Below are 21,509 nucleotides of genomic sequence, written 5' to 3'. Positions count from 1 at the left end.
AGCTGAAACAGGAAGATTTAACGTTCAATCAGAGGGTTGGTGTCTGATAGTCACTGAGTTTTCAACTGATTCTTCTTCTTTTTATCATTTTAACTGTCACAATGATCAGAGGAACATGTCATATATAACATATAGGTAAAAAAATGAAATTATTTTAATTTTTAATTTATTGTCTTTACTTTAAAATAATATACTTCTCTTAGAAGTAAAAGTTTTAAAAAGACTGAAGATGTTATTGAAATAGAAACAGACTGAACTTCAGCTCATCTATAAACTAAAATAACCTGGTTCAGATCTCAGGGCAGATCTCGGGTCAGATCTGAGATCAGATCTCGGGTCAGATCTCAAACCCCGCCCCCTGACCTTTATAGATCCTGGCTGGCTCACCTGTCTCACCCCTGTCTCACCCCTGTCTCACCTGTCTCTGTCTCTGTGCTGAGTGAAGCTGCAGTGTCTGGTTCAGAGACTCATGTTGGATGTCATGACGACGACACGTGTCACTCATGGTCTGGAGCAGGTGGTGTGAGTGTTTCCTGATCACATGACTTTGAGGTTCATCACATGACGTCGCCCCGCAGGAGCAATGTGGCCGTAGGTTGTTCTTTCAGTTCCTTGAATCCATGGTTACGACATGTTCAGTCAATGGCATATAGGTCTTGGTTAGTCCTGCTCCCCGATGATGTCATTGTGTTGTCATCAGACTACAGATGTCAGTGTGTACAGAAAACCTTCAAAATAAAACCCTGAGCTGTGTCTGTGTGAATATGAGTCGCTGCCAATAAACCCCAGTTAACAGATCCAGTCAAAGCTCAGACGATGGAGAACATGATGTTGCACTTTGTTTACTGTGTTCCTGTGATGAAGGTTCAGCCTCCTCATCACGTGATGTTTCCTGTCTTCATGATTCATTTTGAATTTCCTGTTTCCACTGTGTGAGTGTGAACTTTTAAGATGTGGTTGTTTATCAGGCAACGAGGCTCTGTTCAAAGACACTATCCTGGTGCATTATGGGAAACGTGACCTGCAGTCTCAGGATATGTCCACCTCTGCTGCTGGACTGGAGCTTCCCCAGTCTGTAGCGAAAACAGAGAGATCAGCCAATCCACTGAATCTGTCTGATCCTCTAATCAAGGATTCTTCAGTGCCATGGAGTCAAAGCATCAACAACTACAGCTCCCATGAATCTTTGGGAGACTGTAACCTGAGCCTTGACAGATGCAGGTGTCTATTTATGGAGAGAAGGGTTAATAGGACGATGGCGTCTCTTTTCCTCAAGTCTGCTCCTGTGTCTCCTGGACCGAGTCGTGCCTCCTGCTGGGATCAGCTGATGATTAACGAACATTTCATTAATCACTTTGTTTGTGTCTTTGTGCTGCAGGCTGCCGACCATCATGTCAACACAAGCACCAACGTTCACACAGCCGCTACAGAGCGTCGTGGCACTAGAGGGTAGTGCCGCCACGTTCGAGGCTCAAGTTAGTGGTAAGAAACATCTGGACTCTGTTCATGTGGACTCGTCCAGACCAGAACCTTTCTAGACTGGACTTTTCTCTCTGAAACATCTCCGTTTGTGTAGATGTGACTTTCTGTGTTTGTTAAAGTGATTCACTGACTGGAAAGATGTTTTCACATGTTTCTGTAAATTTCACTCTAAACTCACATTAAGTTTTAAACAGACATTTGACTTTAATTAATCTTGAATTAATCCCAAATTTTTGATCCTGAGATTGAAAACTTTACCAATTACAATTTCTGATGTTTTTCAATTAAATTCCTTCATAAATTTTTGTTGAAAAAATATTTAATATTTGTCCTTTTTTTTCTTAAACTTTTGACTTTTGACTCTTTTTTTCCCAGACAGAACTTTAATCTGAGATTTAAACTCCTCAGGCACTGATTTTTTATTTTATTTTATGTTTGATGTTAGTCAAATTTTATTATCAATAAGATGAAAAATCTAAGATTTTAGTATTATTTAAAAAAGTATCATATCATCCTTAAACATTAACTTGAATATCACATTCACGAGATTTGTTTTGAAATCTAACTAAACTATAATTCTGTCCTGAGATTAAAATAAAATATTTTTCAACAAATTCATTAAAACGTCACATTATTTATATTTGTGATCAAATATTTCTTGAGATAAAATATTTCTTATATTTTTCAACAAGTTTAAACTTTAGTGTTTAAATTTATTCTCACACTTTTTAAATCAGAGAATAATTAACCTGAAAAATCAAGTTTCAAGTCGGACAGTTGAATAGAAACAAACTGAAATAATTCACTTGACAGTGTCATCAGTTTACCTGTAAGTTAGACCGGTCTGGGTCCTCTCTCCTCTGCAGGTTCTCCAGTTCCTGAGGTGAGCTGGTTCCGTGATGGCCAGGTTCTTTCCGCCGCCGCTCTGCCCGGCGTTCAGATCTCGTTCAGCGACGGCCGCGCTGTTCTGAGGATCCCCGCTGTGACCGCCGCACACAGCGGAAGATTTTCTGTCAGAGCCACCAACGGCGCTGGACAAGCCACAAGCACCGCCGAACTCCTCGTTACAGGTGAGGCCGCAGGTAGACTGAAACTCCTGGTTACAGGTGAGAACATGAAGTGGGTTAATACAAAAATACTTTTACCTTTTATACCTGTAGGCCTACCTTTTTTTACTGAACTCATTCAGAGACATGGTTTTATTTTTGTCTTTGTTTCTGGCTCGTGTACGGACAGTTCTTACAAAGTACACATTTATAAACGTGGTGTTCCAGTGTATCAGTACTGATTAGCATCTGACAGGAGACACAATATAAAGAAACTCCATCAACACTTTCCTACTCAGCGGAGACGGCGCCTCCCAGCTTCCTACAGAGACTGCAGAGCTCCACAGTGAGACAGGGCAGCCAGGTGAGGCTGGATGTCCGAGTCACAGGTATCCCCGAACCTGTGGTCAAGTTCTACAGAGAGGGAGCCGAGATCCAGAGCTCGGCCGACTTCAGGATCCTCCAGGAGGGAGACCTGTATAGTCTGCTGATCGCTGAGGCCTTCCCAGAGGATTCTGGGACGTATTCTGTGACCGCTACCAACAGCAGTGGACGGGCCACCTCCACCGCAGAACTGCTGGTTCAGGGTGAGGACTTTTAAACTGTCTGATATTTTTAACTGTTGTAGCAACTAAATCAAATTCATACCTAAAAGATCAGAAATCTTGGTGTTAGCTTCCTGAGAGTCCAGTCCAGTACAGAGGCAGGTTCAGGGGTTAGCCTAGCTTAGCACCTAGCTTCATCAAAGCCCAAATTGTACAGTGTGTTTCCAACAAACCTCCTGGTGGTGGTTGATCCACATGTTAAAGTTTAGATTTAAAAAAAATATATATATAACATGATTGGCTGATACCACTCAAGCCAAATTCAATCCAAAACACCAATTTGTTTTATAGAAATGTGTCAACTTAATTTTCTCAGGTGTTTTTGCCAAAATGGAAGAAGGAAATGAAATTCTTAAAATTTAAAGGGAAATTCAGCTGGATTTTAAAACAGAATGAGAATCATTGTGTGATTTTCTGTCAAGTAAGAAGAAAAAAAAATTATTTTCTTTCTCTCTTATTATTATTTTGTGAAGTATCTTTCAGGACCATCAAATTATTGTTAATAAAATAGAAATGAAATATAAGAATCGTTTACCTCTAATTGAATAAGATTTTCAACACTGGACCTAATAAATAAAAATAAAATAATGACATTAATCTATTGAAAAAACACTGTATATACATTTGCATTGTAACCATGTGATTCAGAGAACATTTTAATATGCTGACAGTGAGATGATGCTGATAATTACATGAATTTGGTCCACACCTGTGTTTTCAGGTGAAGAAGCCGTTCCAGCAAAGAAAACCAAGACAGTGATTTCAACCTCTCAGATTTCACAATCCCGTCAGACCAGAGTGGAAAAGGTACAAACACTCAACAGCTGATTTTAAATAATCATTACACAGAATATGTAAAGTTTAAGTATGAGACATCCATCTCATCTCCCCTCAGAGGATGGAGGCCAGTTTCCAGGCCTCCGCCATGATGCAGATGCAGGTGGAGGGCGCCGAGCTGACTCAGCAGCTGGCTCACAAGACTCCACCCAGAGTGCCTCCAAAACCCACATCCAAGTCCCCGACCCAGCACTCGCTGGTCGCCAAGGTGACCGGAGGACGGCAACAGTCACCATCACCTGTCAGACACGTGAAGGCGCCCACGCCCACACCAGTCAGGTGGGTGGAGCATTTTCTGGTCATGCTGGCTTTTGTTTATTTTGATTTTATTTTAATACATTGTTTCAGAAATGTGTTGTTGTATTCTACCCCTCAGGGCCACAATAGCCACCAGCTTTTATTTGAGAATTTACAGTCAAAGTTTGAGAGGATTATTTTGCTGTTTGTAGAGAGTCAGTGTGAAATCTGGAGTAGCTCAGTGACGTTCAGATGAGCGAACGGGGCGATGGTGTTATCGGGGCTTGGCCCTCTGGCAGGCCTGTAACATGACCTCCCTCCCCTGTCTCCAGGCCTGCCTCTCCCACTTCAAGACTCTCAGTCTCCCCAATCAGGCCGGTCAAGTCTCCCATCACCACGCGCAAACAGGTGGTTGTCGGCGCCGATGTCCTGCCACCCTGGAAGCAGGGAGACTACATGGCCGAGGCCAGCTACACCAGCATGACCAGTATGACCAGTATGACCAGCAGCACTGTCACCCAGCTGGGCCAGGAGCAGCACTGGGAGCAGCAGGTCACCGGGGTCAAAGAGGTGAGGGAGGGGCCACAAGGGGTCCGGGGATCCATATTGTCACCTGATGGTCAACGAGTCCAAGGAGCAGTTTGAGAGACATGGAGGATGGACGGTATAGGACACACTTTCTAAAACTGTGTGTTTTTATAAAACACTCATAAAGATTTTCCTGTAGTATCCAACAGAGCCAACATTTTAGTTCTTAGCTGCAGTTTTACCTTCAGCATTGTGTTGGAGCTTCATCATATTAAGTTGTGACCTCCACCTCCAGAGGTTTTCATCCACCCAAGACATTAACTCTTTAGACCGTCCTCTTTTCTGTTGAACAAACTGCTCCTGAGCGTCACTGCTGAACTTACAGTTGTCACATGTGACACAACATGACGACATCTTTTCATCCAGGTGGTCTGAACCTCTCTGGTGGTCTCGTTCCACCGCAACACAAGGAAACTTGATGTACTGTCTCACTGTTTTAATGTGACTAACCAACAAACAGAGGCAGCAAGATGACGACAACACAAACATTGCTGTGTGACCAACGATCAGTCCTGTGGTCATGGCAACAGCAAAAGAAGCTGGTTGAGGGTATAACAAACATGTCCATCATCTAATCCCCCTGCTCCAAAACTTTCACTGTTTTTCAAACCAGATCTCCTTTAATCAGATCAAAGGGGTCACCTGGGGTCATGAGCTCTGGGTAGTGACCCAAAGAATGAGATTGTGGTTACAAGTGGCCAAAATGAGTTTCCTCTGTGGGGTGTCTGGGCTCAGCCTTAGAGACAGTACAGACGCTTGGAGTAGAGTCGCTGCTCCTTCACGTGAAAAAGCCAGTTGAGGTAGTTTGGTCATCTGATTAGGATCCTCCTGGGCGCCTTCCTTTGGAGGTTTTGGCACGTCCAACTGGGAGGAGACCCCGGGGTAGACCCAGAACTCGCTTGAGGGACTACATATCCCATCTGGCCTGGGTACGCCTCGGGATCCCTCAGAAGGAGCTAGAAAGTGTTGCTGGAGAGAGGGACGTCCTGAAAACCCCGCTTAGACTGCTGCTTCCATGACCCGACCACAGATAAGAAAAAGAAAATGGATGGATGGACGGATTCTTTTTAAATGTATCTCAGATAAAATGTCTGGTTCAAAGGTTTTGAAGGTTTGGGTTGAAAAACAGTGAATCTCATCTTCAACTCATCCGTCCTACAGTCCGGCCTCTTCCATCTCTTTTCCATCTCTTCAGTATGAATGTTCTTGCTGCTTCTTACTTTGTGACACTTTCTCAACCACTTCATCTCATCACAACTTCACACCAGTATGAACGTCAAAGTGAACTCTTTCATTTTGTTATCAGCCTCAAACTATCAACATGGATTCTGAATCATTTGGAAGACAAGATGACTCAGATTTTACCCAGAATGCAGAGAGAATGGACGACAGCACTACGAGCCACGAAGAGATGCCATGTGACCCTAACCTGCATCATTCTCATCATCAGAACTCAAACGGTGATGAGTTTAGCACAGGTCTGGGAGGTGATTGTGAAAGTTTTGATGACAGAGATGCAACTTCCATCGAAGCAGATTGTGGGGCTTCTGAGAGTCATGTGATGACATCAGAGTGTGAGCCATGTTTCAGTCCGTCATGCATCAGTGAAGATCTCTCGTATGTCTTTAACTGCGAAGACTTGTCACCTGTTTCAAACGGAGAGCACATCCTCCTCAATTCAAGACGTCATAACCAAGACGTCTGGCCCGGTTGGTCTGAAGAGAGTCCATCAGGTGTTCGGCTCGAGGATGATCCAAACCAAGATGGCTGCCCGGCGGTGCAGCAGCCTGAGGAGCAGGTATTTCTTGATGCAGCACAGTCGCTCCTCTTCTTTTTTGAGCACGTTCACAGAATCTTTTTTTGAGTTGTTGCCCACAGGGTGGTTGTGGTCACGTCACTTCTCTTCACCTGCAGTTATTCCTCTATTCATGTTTGTTTCCTTTCAGCTGATTTTACAGTTTTATTTACTGCATGTCAAACAGATGAGTATGTGTTATCCTCATCAGATGAACATGAGTACATTTACACACACACCAGTATCCTGTCCATGACCTCGCATGGATAAATTATAGTCTATTATCACGACTGCTGTTTCTCTGACAGTGGACAGAGATGTGTTCACAACTACCAGGATTATGATCTGGTCCAGGTTTCAGTAACAGTGATACTGCTGTAAGTGTACAGGTACTCCATCAGTTTTGGTGTCTTTACAGAGACAGGTGGATGTTGAAGGGTAAAATATTCATAAAAATATTTATTGAGATTGATAATTCATCCCCTAACACTTTTACGCATCAATTCATTTATTCTGTTCCCTTGTTTTAGTCATTCATGCCCTTGAATACTTTAAACTGTCACCTTTCAGCTGGACATCTGGAATCCGGCCATGGTTAGCCTAGCTTAGCATAGAGACTTGAAGAAGCGTTAATGTAACTCCCATTAAAACCATGCAGAAGAAGTGGAAATATAGTATTTCAAGAAATGTGGAACTACTCCTTTAAATGAAAATCGTACATGTTTGGAGGTGGTAGGACAGATGGAGGCAAGTTGAAGATGGTGTTAAGGGAGGCAATTAATCGAGTATTTCAAGTGCACAAATGAATAATTTGAGGGAAGTAATTACTAAAATGAAGACATGTCCACCTACCTGTCTCTGTACCGCCGTCCTGCCATGGATGTCCTGAGATCTATGTGCTGCTGGTTGTGTCTCCAGGCTGGGGGAGGGAAAAGAGCCGGGGCAGTGGCCAAAGTGGTTGCCGCCGTTGACCTGGCTCGTGTACGTCAGCCCGTGCATGTCGAGGGCGGTCGAGCTGAAGAGGAGGAGGCCGTGGAGGCAGAATTAAGGCAGCAGGGCATCGCCGCCGCTGCCGCTGCCGCCTCCACGGCTGCTGATGAACAGTATCGAGCCGGATGGACAACAACAAGAGTGCAGGCTGGCCAAATGCTTACTACTGCTCAGGTGTTTGCTCCTGAACCAACCCTGGCACTGCCTCAGGTTAGATAGGCCTCAGCACCAATAAACACAGAAACAAGATTTACTTTTATTCAGAATCTTCTTGTACTACACTGGCAAACAATTTTTGAGGTTTCATGAAAATGTTGAGATTCTGTCACAACAATCCAATGGTTGCAAAGTGCACTCAGGTTCTATGAGGTCAATTAGATAATGTATAACAGTGGAACACTTTTAAAGACCATAGTGGACTCCCTGGATATATAAATGATAACCGAACCTATAGACAACGACATAATCTCAAATGTCCATGAAGAGACGATACTGACTCCCTCATGTCCTCAATAACGACAGATGTGTCAAATGACTGTAAAATAAAATCATGTTGTGAGTGAAACTTCTTGAAAATAAGCAAAATTATTTGCCAGTGCTTTAAGATAAATCTCTTGATAACTTCGTCATTAACTGCAATACTTACAGGAAAAAAAGTAATATTCTAAACATTTATATTTTTGTTCATTTTTATACTGTCCATATATATTGTCTTACACTCTTCCTGAGGTTGTAACGCTCTTGTGAACTCTGTTGGTTACTCCAGATTCAGAGAGCGACAGAAATCTCCTCCCACGTGGACACTGGTCTCGCCCCGTCCCCAGTTCCACATTTCACAGTTTCTAAAGTTTCTGTCCCAAAACCTGAATCTAGCTCTGAGGTAAGAGAGGCAATATCAGGCAAGCAGTAGAAAATAATCTGCACAGACAGAGGCAAACTTAAAATATGTGGACTGACAAATAACACTTTAATTCAATGCTGAAATAACACAAAATATATTTTAGTCAATAATCCAATCTGTGACTGACCCTTCACTAAGCCCTGCCCCCCTTAGTTACTGTTGCTAACAATGGCTGTGTTTTTGAGATGGATTGATCAAAATCAAGTTCCTCAAAGAAAATTGAGAGACAGACTGAACCCACTTGAGTTTTATGATGAAGATGAATTTTTGTCAATATACCAGTTCACAAAGGACACTATTTTGAAGCTGAACAGGGAGATTGGGCCAACTGTTAATCATGGCAGTGATAAAAACGGTGCTGTACCACCGATGCTCCAACTCCAACTTCCTCAAAGGAGGAAACATTTCAGCTCCTCTGCCGAGCCTTCAGGATGACTGTTAAACTAGCAATTCTTTAGCTATCTCGCACCAATGTGACGTTTTGGCCCCCCTCCACCACTCTTTATACTTACTAGGTCCTGACAGCATGCACATTATTTATACGTATTATTTACTTATTTTAATTTTGAAATGCACACTTGTCCCTATTGATTAAACTCAGTTTAAATTCAGTTTAAATAAATAAACTTGGCTTTACTAAACCGAGTTTAATTTGAATTGGTGCAACAGAGCTTGGCCTCATTTTAAACCTAGTTCTACTAAACTCTGAATAGAGCTACTTTTGCATTAAATTAAACCTTGTTGGTGCAATCCAGCCTGAAAGCAGCTAATTATCAGTTTGCTGTATTAACTACTGTAACTAACAGATCTGATCACCTGTATCTAACCTGACAATTTATTGAAGCCAACTCCTGAATTGGTTCAAAACTTCATTTTGAAATGTTTCCAGGGCACCCATTTTAAGCAAGGGGTTGTAAGTATGCACTTGATGGCTACATACATGATGTTGTGTAGTGGACATGGAAATAAAGAAACAGCATTGTTCTAATATTGCAGTGCACATTATTATAAGTTAGTATTGTATTAGTAAGGAGTTTGATAAATCTAATACTTCTCAAAATCCAATAAAGATCAGAATAGAGTCACTGACTTTACTTCAAACCTGTAACACTGCAAAATAATATAGTTATCTTAAAGTTGTAGGTAGTAAAAGAAAGGGTTTTTCTATTTTTGATTGTCAAAATGACTCAACACTGCATACTGCTTGTACCGGGAGCATCTCTGATTAGAGCTCCATGTACACTGTTAAGATATGATTGGATTATTGCTGTTTGGAGGAGGGGTTTAGCAAACAGTCCATTGGTTATTACTGCTTGCCTGAACTTGTTGTGAACTGCTGTGTAGAAGTGATAAAAATAATGTCTATAAAATAATACAATGAATCCACCTTTAACCTTGTTGTTCTTCGCTCCCTTAATCAATAAACACTTAATCCAGTAAACCACTTATTAATCCGGCTTTATTTAAAACTCCCTTCATTTCCCCATCGTAGTTTTAATATAACTAATAAACTGTAGACCTCTCCCTGTGCTGTGGTTTAACACAAACCAATCAAACAAACCAACGTATTCTCTTGATGATGGTGTGGCTGTTCCTCCTCTTTGGGTCGATCAGGTTTCCATCGCTGGCTCAGCCATCGCCACTCTGCAGAAAGAGTTATCTTCATCCTCCGCCGCGGCTAGAAAGATCATCAGGCCTGTCAAGTCTCCCAGTCCATGTAGAGTGGCAGAGACCAGAGTGACGCCAGAGCCCATCCCTCCACCGTTCAAAGACTTCTCTGAAAAATATCAAAGTCGTCTTGGCACTGAGTTACAGAGGGGGGTGGTGAGCTCGGGGGGCATGGAGAGAGTATATGAGGACTGGGCAGTCCAGGTTTGTAATCCGGTTTTCTTGGGCTGGACCTGAACAGGACAAGAAAACCTGATGAGTAGCTGCAGGTCAGATAACTTCAAGAAACTAAACCACACATAAAGAATCAGTGTTTTCATCCATCAAAGACTTAAGTAAAGAGCAGGAGATCTCAACAGCTGTTGGCCTGAGTGCTTTTGTGGTATTCACATGATGATTACCAATATTTTAAATGACCTCTCTGGTTTTTATTGTAGTGCCACTAACTGGCCAAAACATCAACTTTAGGAAATATCAAATCAAAGGGGCAGAGCTCCCCAGAACCTGAATGCTTTCGGTTTCAGTGACCCTAGCACCAAACTTTATATTTGTATCCCCACTACTCATTGGGCTAAATGTTGTGTTCACACTGTGGTATACAGTGAAGTCTAGTTTTTCAGACGTCCGGTTTTCTTGATTTCTGTGAAAATCCAGGATAAATATCACTCTAATAAAAATATTAACATGCTGGTCGATGCTATTGACAACTTCATTCTCACCTCTTCAGCCCATCCAGCCTCCCCTCCATCTTTCTGTGCTGCATCATCTTTTCTTCTCATGTTGGATGTGAACAGCAAGTTCAAAGTCTTGTCCTGTGTGTTTGTTATGTTGTGTCCATGTTGGTGATTTTAGAAAAAGGTGCATTGTTTTGCTAAAAGCTTTTGTGCTAATGAATCTGTGACTGTATGACAGGTGGTGGAAGCAGCAGCTGTACCTTCTGCAGGTGATGGCGTGGTCCCACCCACACTGATGTCTGTAAGTAGCATGGTCCTCCACAAAACCACAAAGTATATCCATGCAGCTTTGGGAAAGTGACATTTTCTAAAAGTGTTGTGTTTTGTATGTAGGGCTTGAAAAACACAAATGTGACAGAGGGTGAGTCAGTGACCTTGGAGTGCCAGATCAGTGGTCACCCCGCTCCCGTCATCATGTGGTTCAGAGAGGACTACAAGATCGAGACCTCCATTGATTTCCAGATCAGCTATGAGAGTGGATTTGCCCGGCTGGTGATCCGTGAAGCATTCGCTGAAGACAGCGGACGCTTTACCTGCACCGCCACTAATGAGGCGGGAACCGTCAGCACCTCCTGCTACCTGCTCGTCCAGGGTCAGTGCCAACCGGAAAAACTGCCGGAAAAGCAATGAAGAAAAGAATTATCGTTTTGTAGCATACTTCACAAATACAAGTTCTCTACTTCCTCCTGCAGTTATTTGTTGAGACCCTCATGGTCACATTATGGGGCCTCTTCTGTTTTTATTTTATAATTTACCCTTTACTAAGTCCTGCCCCCTTTACTTACTATTGGTACATTGGTTTAACTTTCCATTATCACACTGCAGGCACAGCAACAGTAACTAAGTCCCATATGGTGCCTTCCTATTGAGACTAACTCTGTCTTCCTCTTTCAGTGTCTGAGGACATCGAGAGCAGAGAGGAGATCACTATCGTCACCGAACATGTTGAAACTGCTCAAGAGAAACTGTGAGTCACTCAAAGCTCCTTTGAAGTTTGCTAGAGAAACCGATATAGTACAGGTTGATAAAAACAGTCTACACCTGATCAACACTGATCAAAATGCAACTCAAGAAAAGATTCTTCAATTAGTATATTTCTACATTGTTGAGACTTAAAGATGGCTAGCAGCTAGTGGTACAGCTTGGCCCTGGAAATACTAAGAAAAGATTTTTATTTCCAGAGTAACCGAAGAAGCCAAACAAGAAACCATGTCTCAGGTGAGCGTGGCCGAGTCAGATGCTGCTGCCGCTGCTCCCTTTTTCATCAAGAAACCTACTGTTCAGAAGCTGGTGGAGGGAGGAAGTGTTATATTTGAATGCCAGGTCGGCGGAAGCCCAAAACCACACATCATCTGGAAGAAGAGTGGCGTACCGCTCACTACCGGATACAGGTATGTAATATCTTCCTTTGTTGCATGTGGTTCGTCATCTCCCTCGAGCTTGCACCAAAGATGAGCTCTTACCTGATATCGAAATGTCTCAGATTTAACAACTTAATATCCACTGTTTCTAAAGCTCCACCTTTAGGCCAGACTTTTTTTTTTTTCTTTCAAATTTTAGCTCAATTTCTGGCAAGACTGTAAAAATAGATAAATTATCCGAATGATGTTTGTTCATATCGTGTCTGTAATTAACACTGCAGCCTGCGGGGGTCAGTGGTCATCTCTGAGTAAACTAAAATATGCCCTTATCCTTCACTGTCCATTAGATACAAAGTTGCCTACAAGAAGGAGACTGGAGAGTGCAGGTTAGAGATCTCCATGACCTTCGCTGATGACGCCGGAGAATACTCTGTGTTTGCCAAGAACCAGCTTGGAGAAGTCTCAGCCTCCATCAATCTGCTGGAGGAAGGTACGTGACCATTTGCATCAATAAAATCTACCATCCTGATCTAGTGAGACGGGTGAGCAAGGAGGAAAAGAGATCAGCCTAGAGGAGAAGTTATGTCTTCTAGGACTTCAGAACAAAAACTGCAAAGATCTGATTTCATTTTTATTAGGATGTGTTTAGGAAACTCAGTCAGTGAAATAAGTTGTCTGAGCGCACATAACGCTAAATGCTTTGTTTTGTTAACAGAGGAATACGAAGCCTACATGAAGAAAGAGGAAGCATCTTTTAAGACTGAAGTGACAGCCATGGTGCAGGAGCCCACAGTGGGAGACGTTCCCCCAGTTGTTGTTACAACCATGGAGCAGATGACCACTACCATTATCTCAGGACAGGTAAGAGCATTATTAGTCATAGATGGAGCCTTGTAATAAGTTTTGGACAATGTTGGTATATTTATCTATATGGCCAAATTAACCCACTAGGGGGGCACTGGGGCAAACTTTACTGCCATTGCCACCACCACCTGAGAATGGTGTATGTGTCCTTTCACCTTCAAAGGTAAGAGATTTATACAGGGATAGGCATTATGGTGATTAAAGGAAAACATAGATAATTAAGACATTTAATTTTTGATACATTGCCCTTCTATAAGACCTTATTTTTAGGTAATAAGGCAGGACTTCCGTCTTAATTTAGTGGTGAAAAGTCACAAACAAATTTGCCCTTAATCCAATAACCACAAATTATAGACAGTAATTCTGAGGGTTTAGGGGTCCTGGGGTAGTTGCCCTCTTTACTGGGTTGATAGTCTTCATTTTAAATGTGCTATCACAGGGGAAAGGTTACAGCACTATGTGGAAGGACATGCAGGAAACAATGCGTTAAGTCAAGTCATTAAGTTTAAATAGTCGAAATACCTATAACCTATAAAAGAGCTCTCCCTGCTACTTGGCTGGCAACCAGGACCCATGTTTTAATGATTAACTGATGGTGATTGACAGTCATGGTTACATTAAACATCTCGTCACATTTGCAGGAATTCCATCTTTCTGCTATCGAGCAGAGGATAATCCAAGAGATTGAGCTCCGCATCATGAAGATTACCTACAGAGAGATAGTGACAGAGGATGGAGAGTTGATGGTGACCGCTGCCCCCACAGAGGCCATGCAGCCCGCCTTCGACACTCCTGTCAAAAACTACAGGATCATGGAAGGAATGGGCGTCACTTTCCACTGCAAGATGGCTGGAATGCCGCTGCCCAAGGTACTGAATACTTGATTAGCTTCCTGTTTAATTGGCTCTGTTCAACTAAAATGAACATAGATTGGGGAATTGCACATTGAATCCAAAGTGGTTTTACAATGACACTGTCTTCTGCCAGATTGTTTGGTACAAAGACGGCCAGCGCATCAGAGCTGGCGACCATTACCAGATGGAAGTTCTTCAGGATGGACGAGCCAGCCTTCGCTTGCCCGTCGTTTTGCCTGAGGATGAGGGCGTGTACACCGCCTTCGCTACCAACTTGAAAGGAAATGCCGTCAGCTCTGGAAAGCTCTACGTGGAGGCGTCTGGAGCTGCACCACCTCAAAGATACACACCACAGCCAGCAGTGCAGAGGATAAGGTAAGGTTTCACTAAAAAGACAGAGAAATACATATAAAGTTTAGAATCATGAACACTTGGGTACTAATGATGAATAATGCTTCCTTAGGTCCACATCTCCTCGTTCTCTGAGCCGCTCTCCTGGTCGCTCCTCCAGCCGTTCACCTGGACGTTCTCCGGCCCGCCGGCTTGATGAGACAGATGAGGCTCAGTTGGAAAGACTCTACAAACCTGTGTTTGTCATGAAGCCCTCCTCATATAAATGCTCTGAGGGGCAAACAGCCAGGTTCGACCTGAAGGTCGTCGGCAGACCAATGCCCGACACATACTGGTTCCACAACGGTGAGTAAAACATAGATGATATGCTCACGAACTATGTCCTTGAAAAATATTTACTTGCCTCTCAAAATCTGTTGATCACTTTCTTAGGACAACAAGTGGTTAGCGACTACACGCACAAGATAGTGGTTAAAGAGGACGGTACTCAGTCATTGATCATTGTCCCAGCCATGCCACAAGACTCTGGAGAGTGGACGGTTGTGGCTCAGAACAGAGCTGGACGCTCATCCCTCTCCGTCACTCTCACAGTTGATGGTAACATTGTGTTTATTTTTGGATATTCTGTGAACTTGAACCTGTTATACAAGATAACTGTGGACATTTGATGGCTTTGAGGTTCCTTGACAATTTCTTTTCTTGTTTTCTCAGCTAAAGAAACTTTGGTGCGACCCCAGTTCACTGACAAGCTGAGGAACATCAGTGTAAAGCAGGGAACTCTGGTTGAACTGGCTGTTAAAGCCATTGGAAACCCCCTGCCTGATATTGTCTGGCTGAAAAATAGTGACATTATCACACCACACAAGCATCCAAACATCAGGTACGTTTTAAAAATGAAAATGCTGACAGTAAACTCTAGGTACAACAGATATTCAGATCTTTATAATGATGACCAAATAAGATGTTAGCTGCCACTACACAAAGGCAGACAAAACTCTTCAGAATTTGGCAGTGGGCAGGTAGCATCCAATCAGTTTGCATTTGTTAGATTGGAACAAATATATTCCTCAAAGCAACTGTAATTTTTCAGTGTAGTAAAAAAACCTCAAATGTTAAAGCTATTCTAACATAAGAAATCCATGTTCCAGAATTGAAGGAACCAGAGGAGAGGCCAAATTCCAGATTCCCTCAGCAGCTGGCTCAGACAGTGCCTGGTACACAGCTACAGCCATTAACAAGGCTGGTAGAGACACGACTCGCTGCAGAGTCAACGTTGAGGTGGACTATGCTGAACCCGAACCAGAGAGGAAGCTCATTATTCCCAAAGGAACCTACAAAGCCAAAGAAATCACTCCTCCAGAGGTAGAGCCTCTTCATCTACGATACGGTCAAGAGCAGTGGGAGGAGGGCGACCTTTACGACAAAGAGAAGCAGCAGAAACCGCTGTTCAAGAAGAAGCTGACCTCTGTTCGCATGAAGCGTTTCGGTCCAGCTCATTTTGAGTGCAGACTGACCCCTATTGGTGACCCCACCATGGTGGTGGAGTGGCTGCATGATGGCAAACCCCTGGCAGCTGCTAACAGGTTGCGCATGGTCAATGAATTTGGCTACTGCAGCCTTGACTATGAAGTTGCTTACGCTAGAGACAGTGGCGTTATCACCTGCAGAGCCTCAAACAAGTTTGGAGTCGACCAGACCTCGGCCACCCTGATCGTCAAGGATGAGAAGGGTCTTGTTGAGGAATCACAGCTTCCTGAAGGCAGGAAGGGAGCACACAGAATTGATGAGATTGAGCGCATGGCTCATGAGGGAGGACCCTATGGAGTCACTGCTGAAGAAGAAACTGAGAAACTGAAACCTGAGATTGTACTTCTTCCTGAACCAGTCAGTGTTATGGAGGGCGACATTGCACGATTCCGCTGCAGAGTGACCGGTTATCCAGCACCCAAGGTTAACTGGTACCTCAATGGACAACTTATTCGTAAAAGCAAGAGATACAGACTTCGTTATGACGGTATTTACTATATGGAAATCACTGAAATCAAATCCTATGATTCAGGAGAGGTCAAAGTCATGGCAGACAACAACCTGGGCTCAGCGGAGCACACTGTGAAGCTGGAGATTAAGGAGAAAGAGGACTTCAGAACTCATCTGCGCCGTGCTCCTGAGGCTAAGGCAGCTGAGGCTGCACCTGAGCTTGGAAAAACGACATTCGAGGTGGTGAAGGCTGAGAAACATGCAGAGGATTCTCACCTGAAAGAGGTGGTCAAGCTCAAGAAAGCCCATAGAATCGTCCATGAGAAAGCCACAGAGGAGACTGAGGAGCTGAGGAGCAAGTTCAAGCGCAGGACCGAGGAGGGCTATTACGAGTCCATCACCGCGGTGGAGCTTAAGTCACGTAAGAGGGATGAGTCCTATGAGGATCTGCTGAAGAAAACAAAGGAGGAGCTGCTCCATCGTGCCAAGGAAAAGGAGGAGGCTGAGAAGAAGAAGGAGGAGGAGCGCCTCAAACTTACAGCTAAACCTCTAAAACCAGAGAGGGTCAAACTCTCAGCCAGTATGGAAGCTCCAAAGATCCTTGAACGTATTACAAGCCAGACAGTTGCACAGGGTGACGAAGTCAAGTTCAGAGTCAGAGTCATCGGCAGACCAGAACCTGAGTGTCAGTGGTTCAAGAATGGTGTTCAGTTGGAGAAGTCTGATCGTATTTACTGGTACTGGCCTGAGGATCACGTGTGTGAACTGGTGATCAGGAATGTCAGAGCTGAGGATTCTGCTAGCATCATGGTCAAAGCTTCAAACACTGCTGGAGAGACTTCAAGCCATGCTTTCCTGCTAGTTCAAGGTAACACAACTTTCTAAAATTTACCTGTAATTCCACGTCCAAGTTGTGTATTTTCTAACAAAGGTTTTGTTGTCATTTTTGCAGCAAAGCAAGTCATCACCTTCACACAGAAGCTGGATGACATCAACGCCAAGGAGAAGGACACCATGGCTACCTTTGAGTGTGAGACCAACGAGCCTTTTGTCAAGGTCAAATGGCTGAAGAACAATGAGGAGATCTTCTCCGGAGACAAATACAGGATGCATTCTGACAGAAAGGTTCACTTTCTGTCTGTTCTGATGATTAACATGAGGGACGATGCAGAATATACCTGTGTGGTCATAGATGATGACGTCAGGACCACTGCTAAGCTTAATGTTGAAGGTGGGTTGGCTAACAACTGGACACTGATGTAAATCTGAACACTGGTTCAGACTGGTGCTTAAAAACAAACTTAATCTTAGCCTCAATTAAAAAGATTGCAATCCTCTTTTAGTCCTGCAGGGAATATTATAAAATATTGTTGTGTTGTAGTGTACTAACAACTTTTAAATGTATACACTATTTAGAAACCTTAAGGTGTAGTGTCCTTAAATCTGGTAAGTTAGGTCAATGCTTTATAAGAGCAGATGTGCTTTTTGTTTTTCCACTCTCTTATGAAAGAGATACAGAATTGATATGCAAGTACCATATGTGGGGACACTGTCCTTGCTAACAACTTAACACTTGATCTGCTCCCTGGTGCCTTGTCTAAGGTTTCAAATGTGCATTTCTGTTACCATTATGTCCAAATATATGACTCACTTTTCACCAAAACTGTAGACACTGATGTACCACCTGTATTATGCAATAAACAGGAGCTCCCCTGGAGATACTTAAGCAGCTGGAGAGCACAGAGGTGCCAGAGACATACTCCGGAGAATTTGAGTGTCTTGTGTCTCGTGAGGATGCAGAAGGCAGCTGGTTCTTTGGAGAAAAGCTGATCTCTCCCAGCAGTAAATACGTCATGTCCTCCCGTCGTGGAAGACACACCCTGTCTGTCAAAGACGTCAAGAAGGAGGACCAGGGAAAATATACCTTCAAAGTGGGCGAGTTCAAGACAAGTGCCTCACTCAAGATGAAATGTGAGTTTTGGAAGTAACTGTCTTTACTATGTTTTTACAATTTTTTTTTTTTGCGGTCAGTTTACTGTTTTCTAATCTCGTTAAAATCTGTCAGTCCATCCAACACTGACAATCGTTGGTCAGATTCCTTTGAAATTTGTTTTAGAAGTCCCCAGAGGGTAAACACTAAATATTTTTGTTTCCTTGGGGATTTTCCTGCAGTGTCACTGTTGGACAGGATTTTCCCTAGCTCTGAAAAAAAAAATCTGCCATTAAATGCACTGACATTCTTGCACACCAACAGAGGATAAATCCTTATGACATTACTCCTTATGAGATTACTTGTGGCACCACAAGCTACCTCATAATGATAATACCCAAATCTTCACTATATTTTTCCATCTGCAAATTTCATATACTGGGGTGTAAAAAAACAGTAGACTGTCTGATCTTTATTCTTGATGTATCCTGGTACCTAACACGCTTGTCTTGATGTTTCAGTGCGTCCAGTAACCCTGATGCAGCCTTTGACAGACCTGACGGTCTGTGAGGGCGACATTGCTCAGTTGGAGGTGAAGTTCTCCCAGGAGAATGTTGAAGGAACATGGATGAAGAATGGGCAGCCTGTCACAGCCTCCAACCGTGTCCACATCGTTATCGACAGACAGATCCACAAGCTCCTGATTGAAGACACCCACAAGGACGACTTTGGAATGTACTCATTTGTTGTTCCTGCTCAGGAGATCTCAACCTCTGGAAAGCTGGTCATTCAAAGTAAGTCCTCTCAGACGCATACTGCTTTTTAGAGAATTAAAAATTCCAAAATAAAATGTTATGAACAATACTTTTGATTTTCAATTGCAGCTATCGGTGTACTGGTGCCACTGAAGGACACTAAAGCCATTGAGGGCACCAAGGCTGTCTTGGAGACCAAGATCTCTGCTCAGGACATCAGCTCGGTCAAATGGTACCACAATGACCAACTGCTGACACCCAGTGACCGAATCCAGATGGTGGCAAAGGGAGCCAAGCAGCGTCTGGTCTTCAACAGGACCTATGCCTCAGATGAAGGACACTATAAACTGGTTGTTGGCCGAGCCGACACCAGCTGCAAATTTACTGTTGAGAGTAAGTTACACAAGAAATGACCGAGTGAGGTTTAAGCATATGTTGACTTATAAAGAAGAAGAACAGACTAAATAAACAATTTAATATTCATTACTTTCCGTCCTACCTGGACAGTTAATATGCTTACAGCTCCACTTGCTAAACACTAATTATATTTGTGTGAAAGAGAGGGTCAACGTTTAATGACCACCCTTAAAAAACGATTACCCTAACATTTGCCCTTAATAATTATCAATGTGAATATGAAAGATGACTAGATGATCATTAGCTAACTGCCTTTAACTCTTGTCCCATCTGAACAGCTGTCCAGATCGTGACCCCAATGAAGGACAAGGAGTGCTCTGAGTCTGAGAATGTCAACTTTGAAGTCGAGGTTTCTCACCCGGGCATTGATGCCTTCTGGACCTTCAAAAGGCAGCCGCTCAAAGCTGGCGCCAAGCATAAGATGGAGTCCAAGAACAAACGCCACACCCTGACAGTCATGAATGCAATGAAGGATGAGGAGGGCGAGTACATGTTCGCAGCTGGTGAGAAGATGTGCAGTGCTTCTCTCACTGTAACAGGTACGCCGGGTTACATTTTGTCAATAAAGTTTTACAAAAATTATTCAGCAAGTCTGGGGCTGCTTTATATAACAATACCTTGTAGAGTTGACTGAAACAGCGTTAAGTGAAAAGAACTATCTCCTTTCACCAGGTGGTGCTATCAGGAAGCCTCTCCGTGATTTGGTGGTGGCTGACTCCCAGACTGCCATGCTGGAGTGTGAAGTAGCCAACCCGTCTGCAGAGGGCAAGTGGCTGAAAGATGGCCAGTCCGTTGATTTCAACGAGAACGTGGTGAGCGAGGTGAAAGGCGCTGTCAGACGCCTCATCATCATCATCACAAAAGCCACCGACATTGGAGAGTACACCTATCAGGTTGCCACCTCCAAGACCTCAGCCAACCTGAAAGTTGAGGGTAAGTTCAGGTTTTATGAATCAAACAGTAGTCTGTTTAAATCCCTTATAAAGAAGCCACTGATCATAGATGTGTCAGAAGGTATTAACAGCAATGAATACTTGTAACCCCCAGGTTGAGATCGACTGATCTAAAGCACCCACTAACACACATTTCCAAACACTGTGTTGACAATGATGTTTGTCCCCACAGCTGTGAAGGTCAAGAAGACCCTTAAGAACCTTAATGTGGTCCAGACTCAGGAGGCTGTGTTCAGCCTGGAGCTGACCCATGAAAATGTGAGGGGAGCGCAGTGGATCAAGAATGGTGTTGAGATTCAGCCCAGTGATAAATACGAGATCAAGATTGAAGGCACAGCCCACACCCTAAAGATCAAGAACTGTACCACACAGGACGAGTCTGTTTACTCTTTCAAACTGGGAAAACTGTCTGCAAGTGCCAGGCTGAATGTTGAAAGTAAGCAACCACTGATTTAAAATAATACCATTGATAAAAAAAACTGAACAACACAAATTTCAGTTTGTCAAAAATAAAAACTGGATATGAAGTTCCAAGGTGAACAGTTACACAACGAATTGTAAAACTGTAAAATATTTTACCACAGCTATCAAGATCCTGAAGAAGCCAAAGGATGTGACGTCACTGTTGGGCGCAACAGCTTCATTCGAGGTTGGCATCTCTGAGGACGACATCCCTGTGAAATGGATGTTCAACAACGCGGAGCTGAGGCCAAACGAGCACTACAGCATACTCTCTGAGAAAAAGACCCACAAACTGGTTGTCCAGAATGTGGACAACAGCAAAGAGGGAGTGTATACCGCTGTGGTGGGCCACCTGCAGTGCAACGCTCGCCTCACCGTTGAGTGTAAGTGCAGACTGTCAGGTTAGCCATCTATGAAGATGGAAAGTGTATGACCACTGTCAGTAAATGTAAATGCTACTACCACTATTCAAAAGTGAGACGTGCCGATTCTTTTAGCTCTAATTTTTCCAAAACGTTTTAGTTAAGATTTATGTTTTTCTGCAGACAGGGCTGAATAATTTTACACTTAGCTATTGTTAAAATGCTGACAGTAGTAACAAACATGTTCCGAAATGCCAAAAATAAAAGTATTTTTTCCAAGCCGTAATTTATTGTTTTCCACAGTTATGAATTGCACATTTGACATTTTCTCTTCACATTT

General features: G+C 43.2%; 1 protein-coding gene across 1 annotated transcript in view; it reads left to right on the top strand.

Moving 5' to 3' along the window:
• The window catches only part of ttn (titin), a 173,814-nt gene that overhangs the window by 2,770 nt on the left and 149,535 nt on the right, over positions 1-21,509 (top strand). The window contains 30 exon segments of the mRNA XM_022757173.1: positions 1,379-1,482; positions 2,349-2,552; positions 2,828-3,115; positions 3,855-3,940; positions 4,029-4,249; positions 4,540-4,777; positions 7,509-7,664; positions 7,807-7,853; positions 8,310-8,460; positions 10,096-10,353; positions 11,062-11,124; positions 11,217-11,475; positions 11,778-11,850; positions 12,065-12,274; positions 12,592-12,734; positions 12,960-13,105; positions 13,750-13,977; positions 14,096-14,337; positions 14,426-14,658; positions 14,746-14,910; positions 15,025-15,193; positions 15,462-17,158; positions 17,243-17,521; positions 17,995-18,261; positions 18,742-19,014; positions 19,105-19,368; positions 19,671-19,931; positions 20,065-20,325; positions 20,518-20,781; positions 20,930-21,190. Of these exon segments, the coding sequence (XP_022612894.1) occupies positions 1,392-1,482; positions 2,349-2,552; positions 2,828-3,115; positions 3,855-3,940; positions 4,029-4,249; positions 4,540-4,777; positions 7,509-7,664; positions 7,807-7,853; positions 8,310-8,460; positions 10,096-10,353; positions 11,062-11,124; positions 11,217-11,475; positions 11,778-11,850; positions 12,065-12,274; positions 12,592-12,734; positions 12,960-13,105; positions 13,750-13,977; positions 14,096-14,337; positions 14,426-14,658; positions 14,746-14,910; positions 15,025-15,193; positions 15,462-17,158; positions 17,243-17,521; positions 17,995-18,261; positions 18,742-19,014; positions 19,105-19,368; positions 19,671-19,931; positions 20,065-20,325; positions 20,518-20,781; positions 20,930-21,190 (7,498 nt within the window). The 5' untranslated portion in view covers positions 1,379-1,391.

The sequence above is a fragment of the Seriola dumerili genome, unplaced genomic scaffold (genome assembly GCF_002260705.1).
Source record: "Seriola dumerili isolate Sdu_G_001 unplaced genomic scaffold, Sdu_1.0 BDQW01000266.1, whole genome shotgun sequence".
In the NCBI taxonomy this organism is placed as follows: domain Eukaryota; kingdom Metazoa; phylum Chordata; class Actinopteri; order Carangiformes; family Carangidae; genus Seriola; species Seriola dumerili.
Note: the sequence above shows the minus strand (reverse complement) of the source record. Positions and strands in the feature narration are given on the sequence as shown.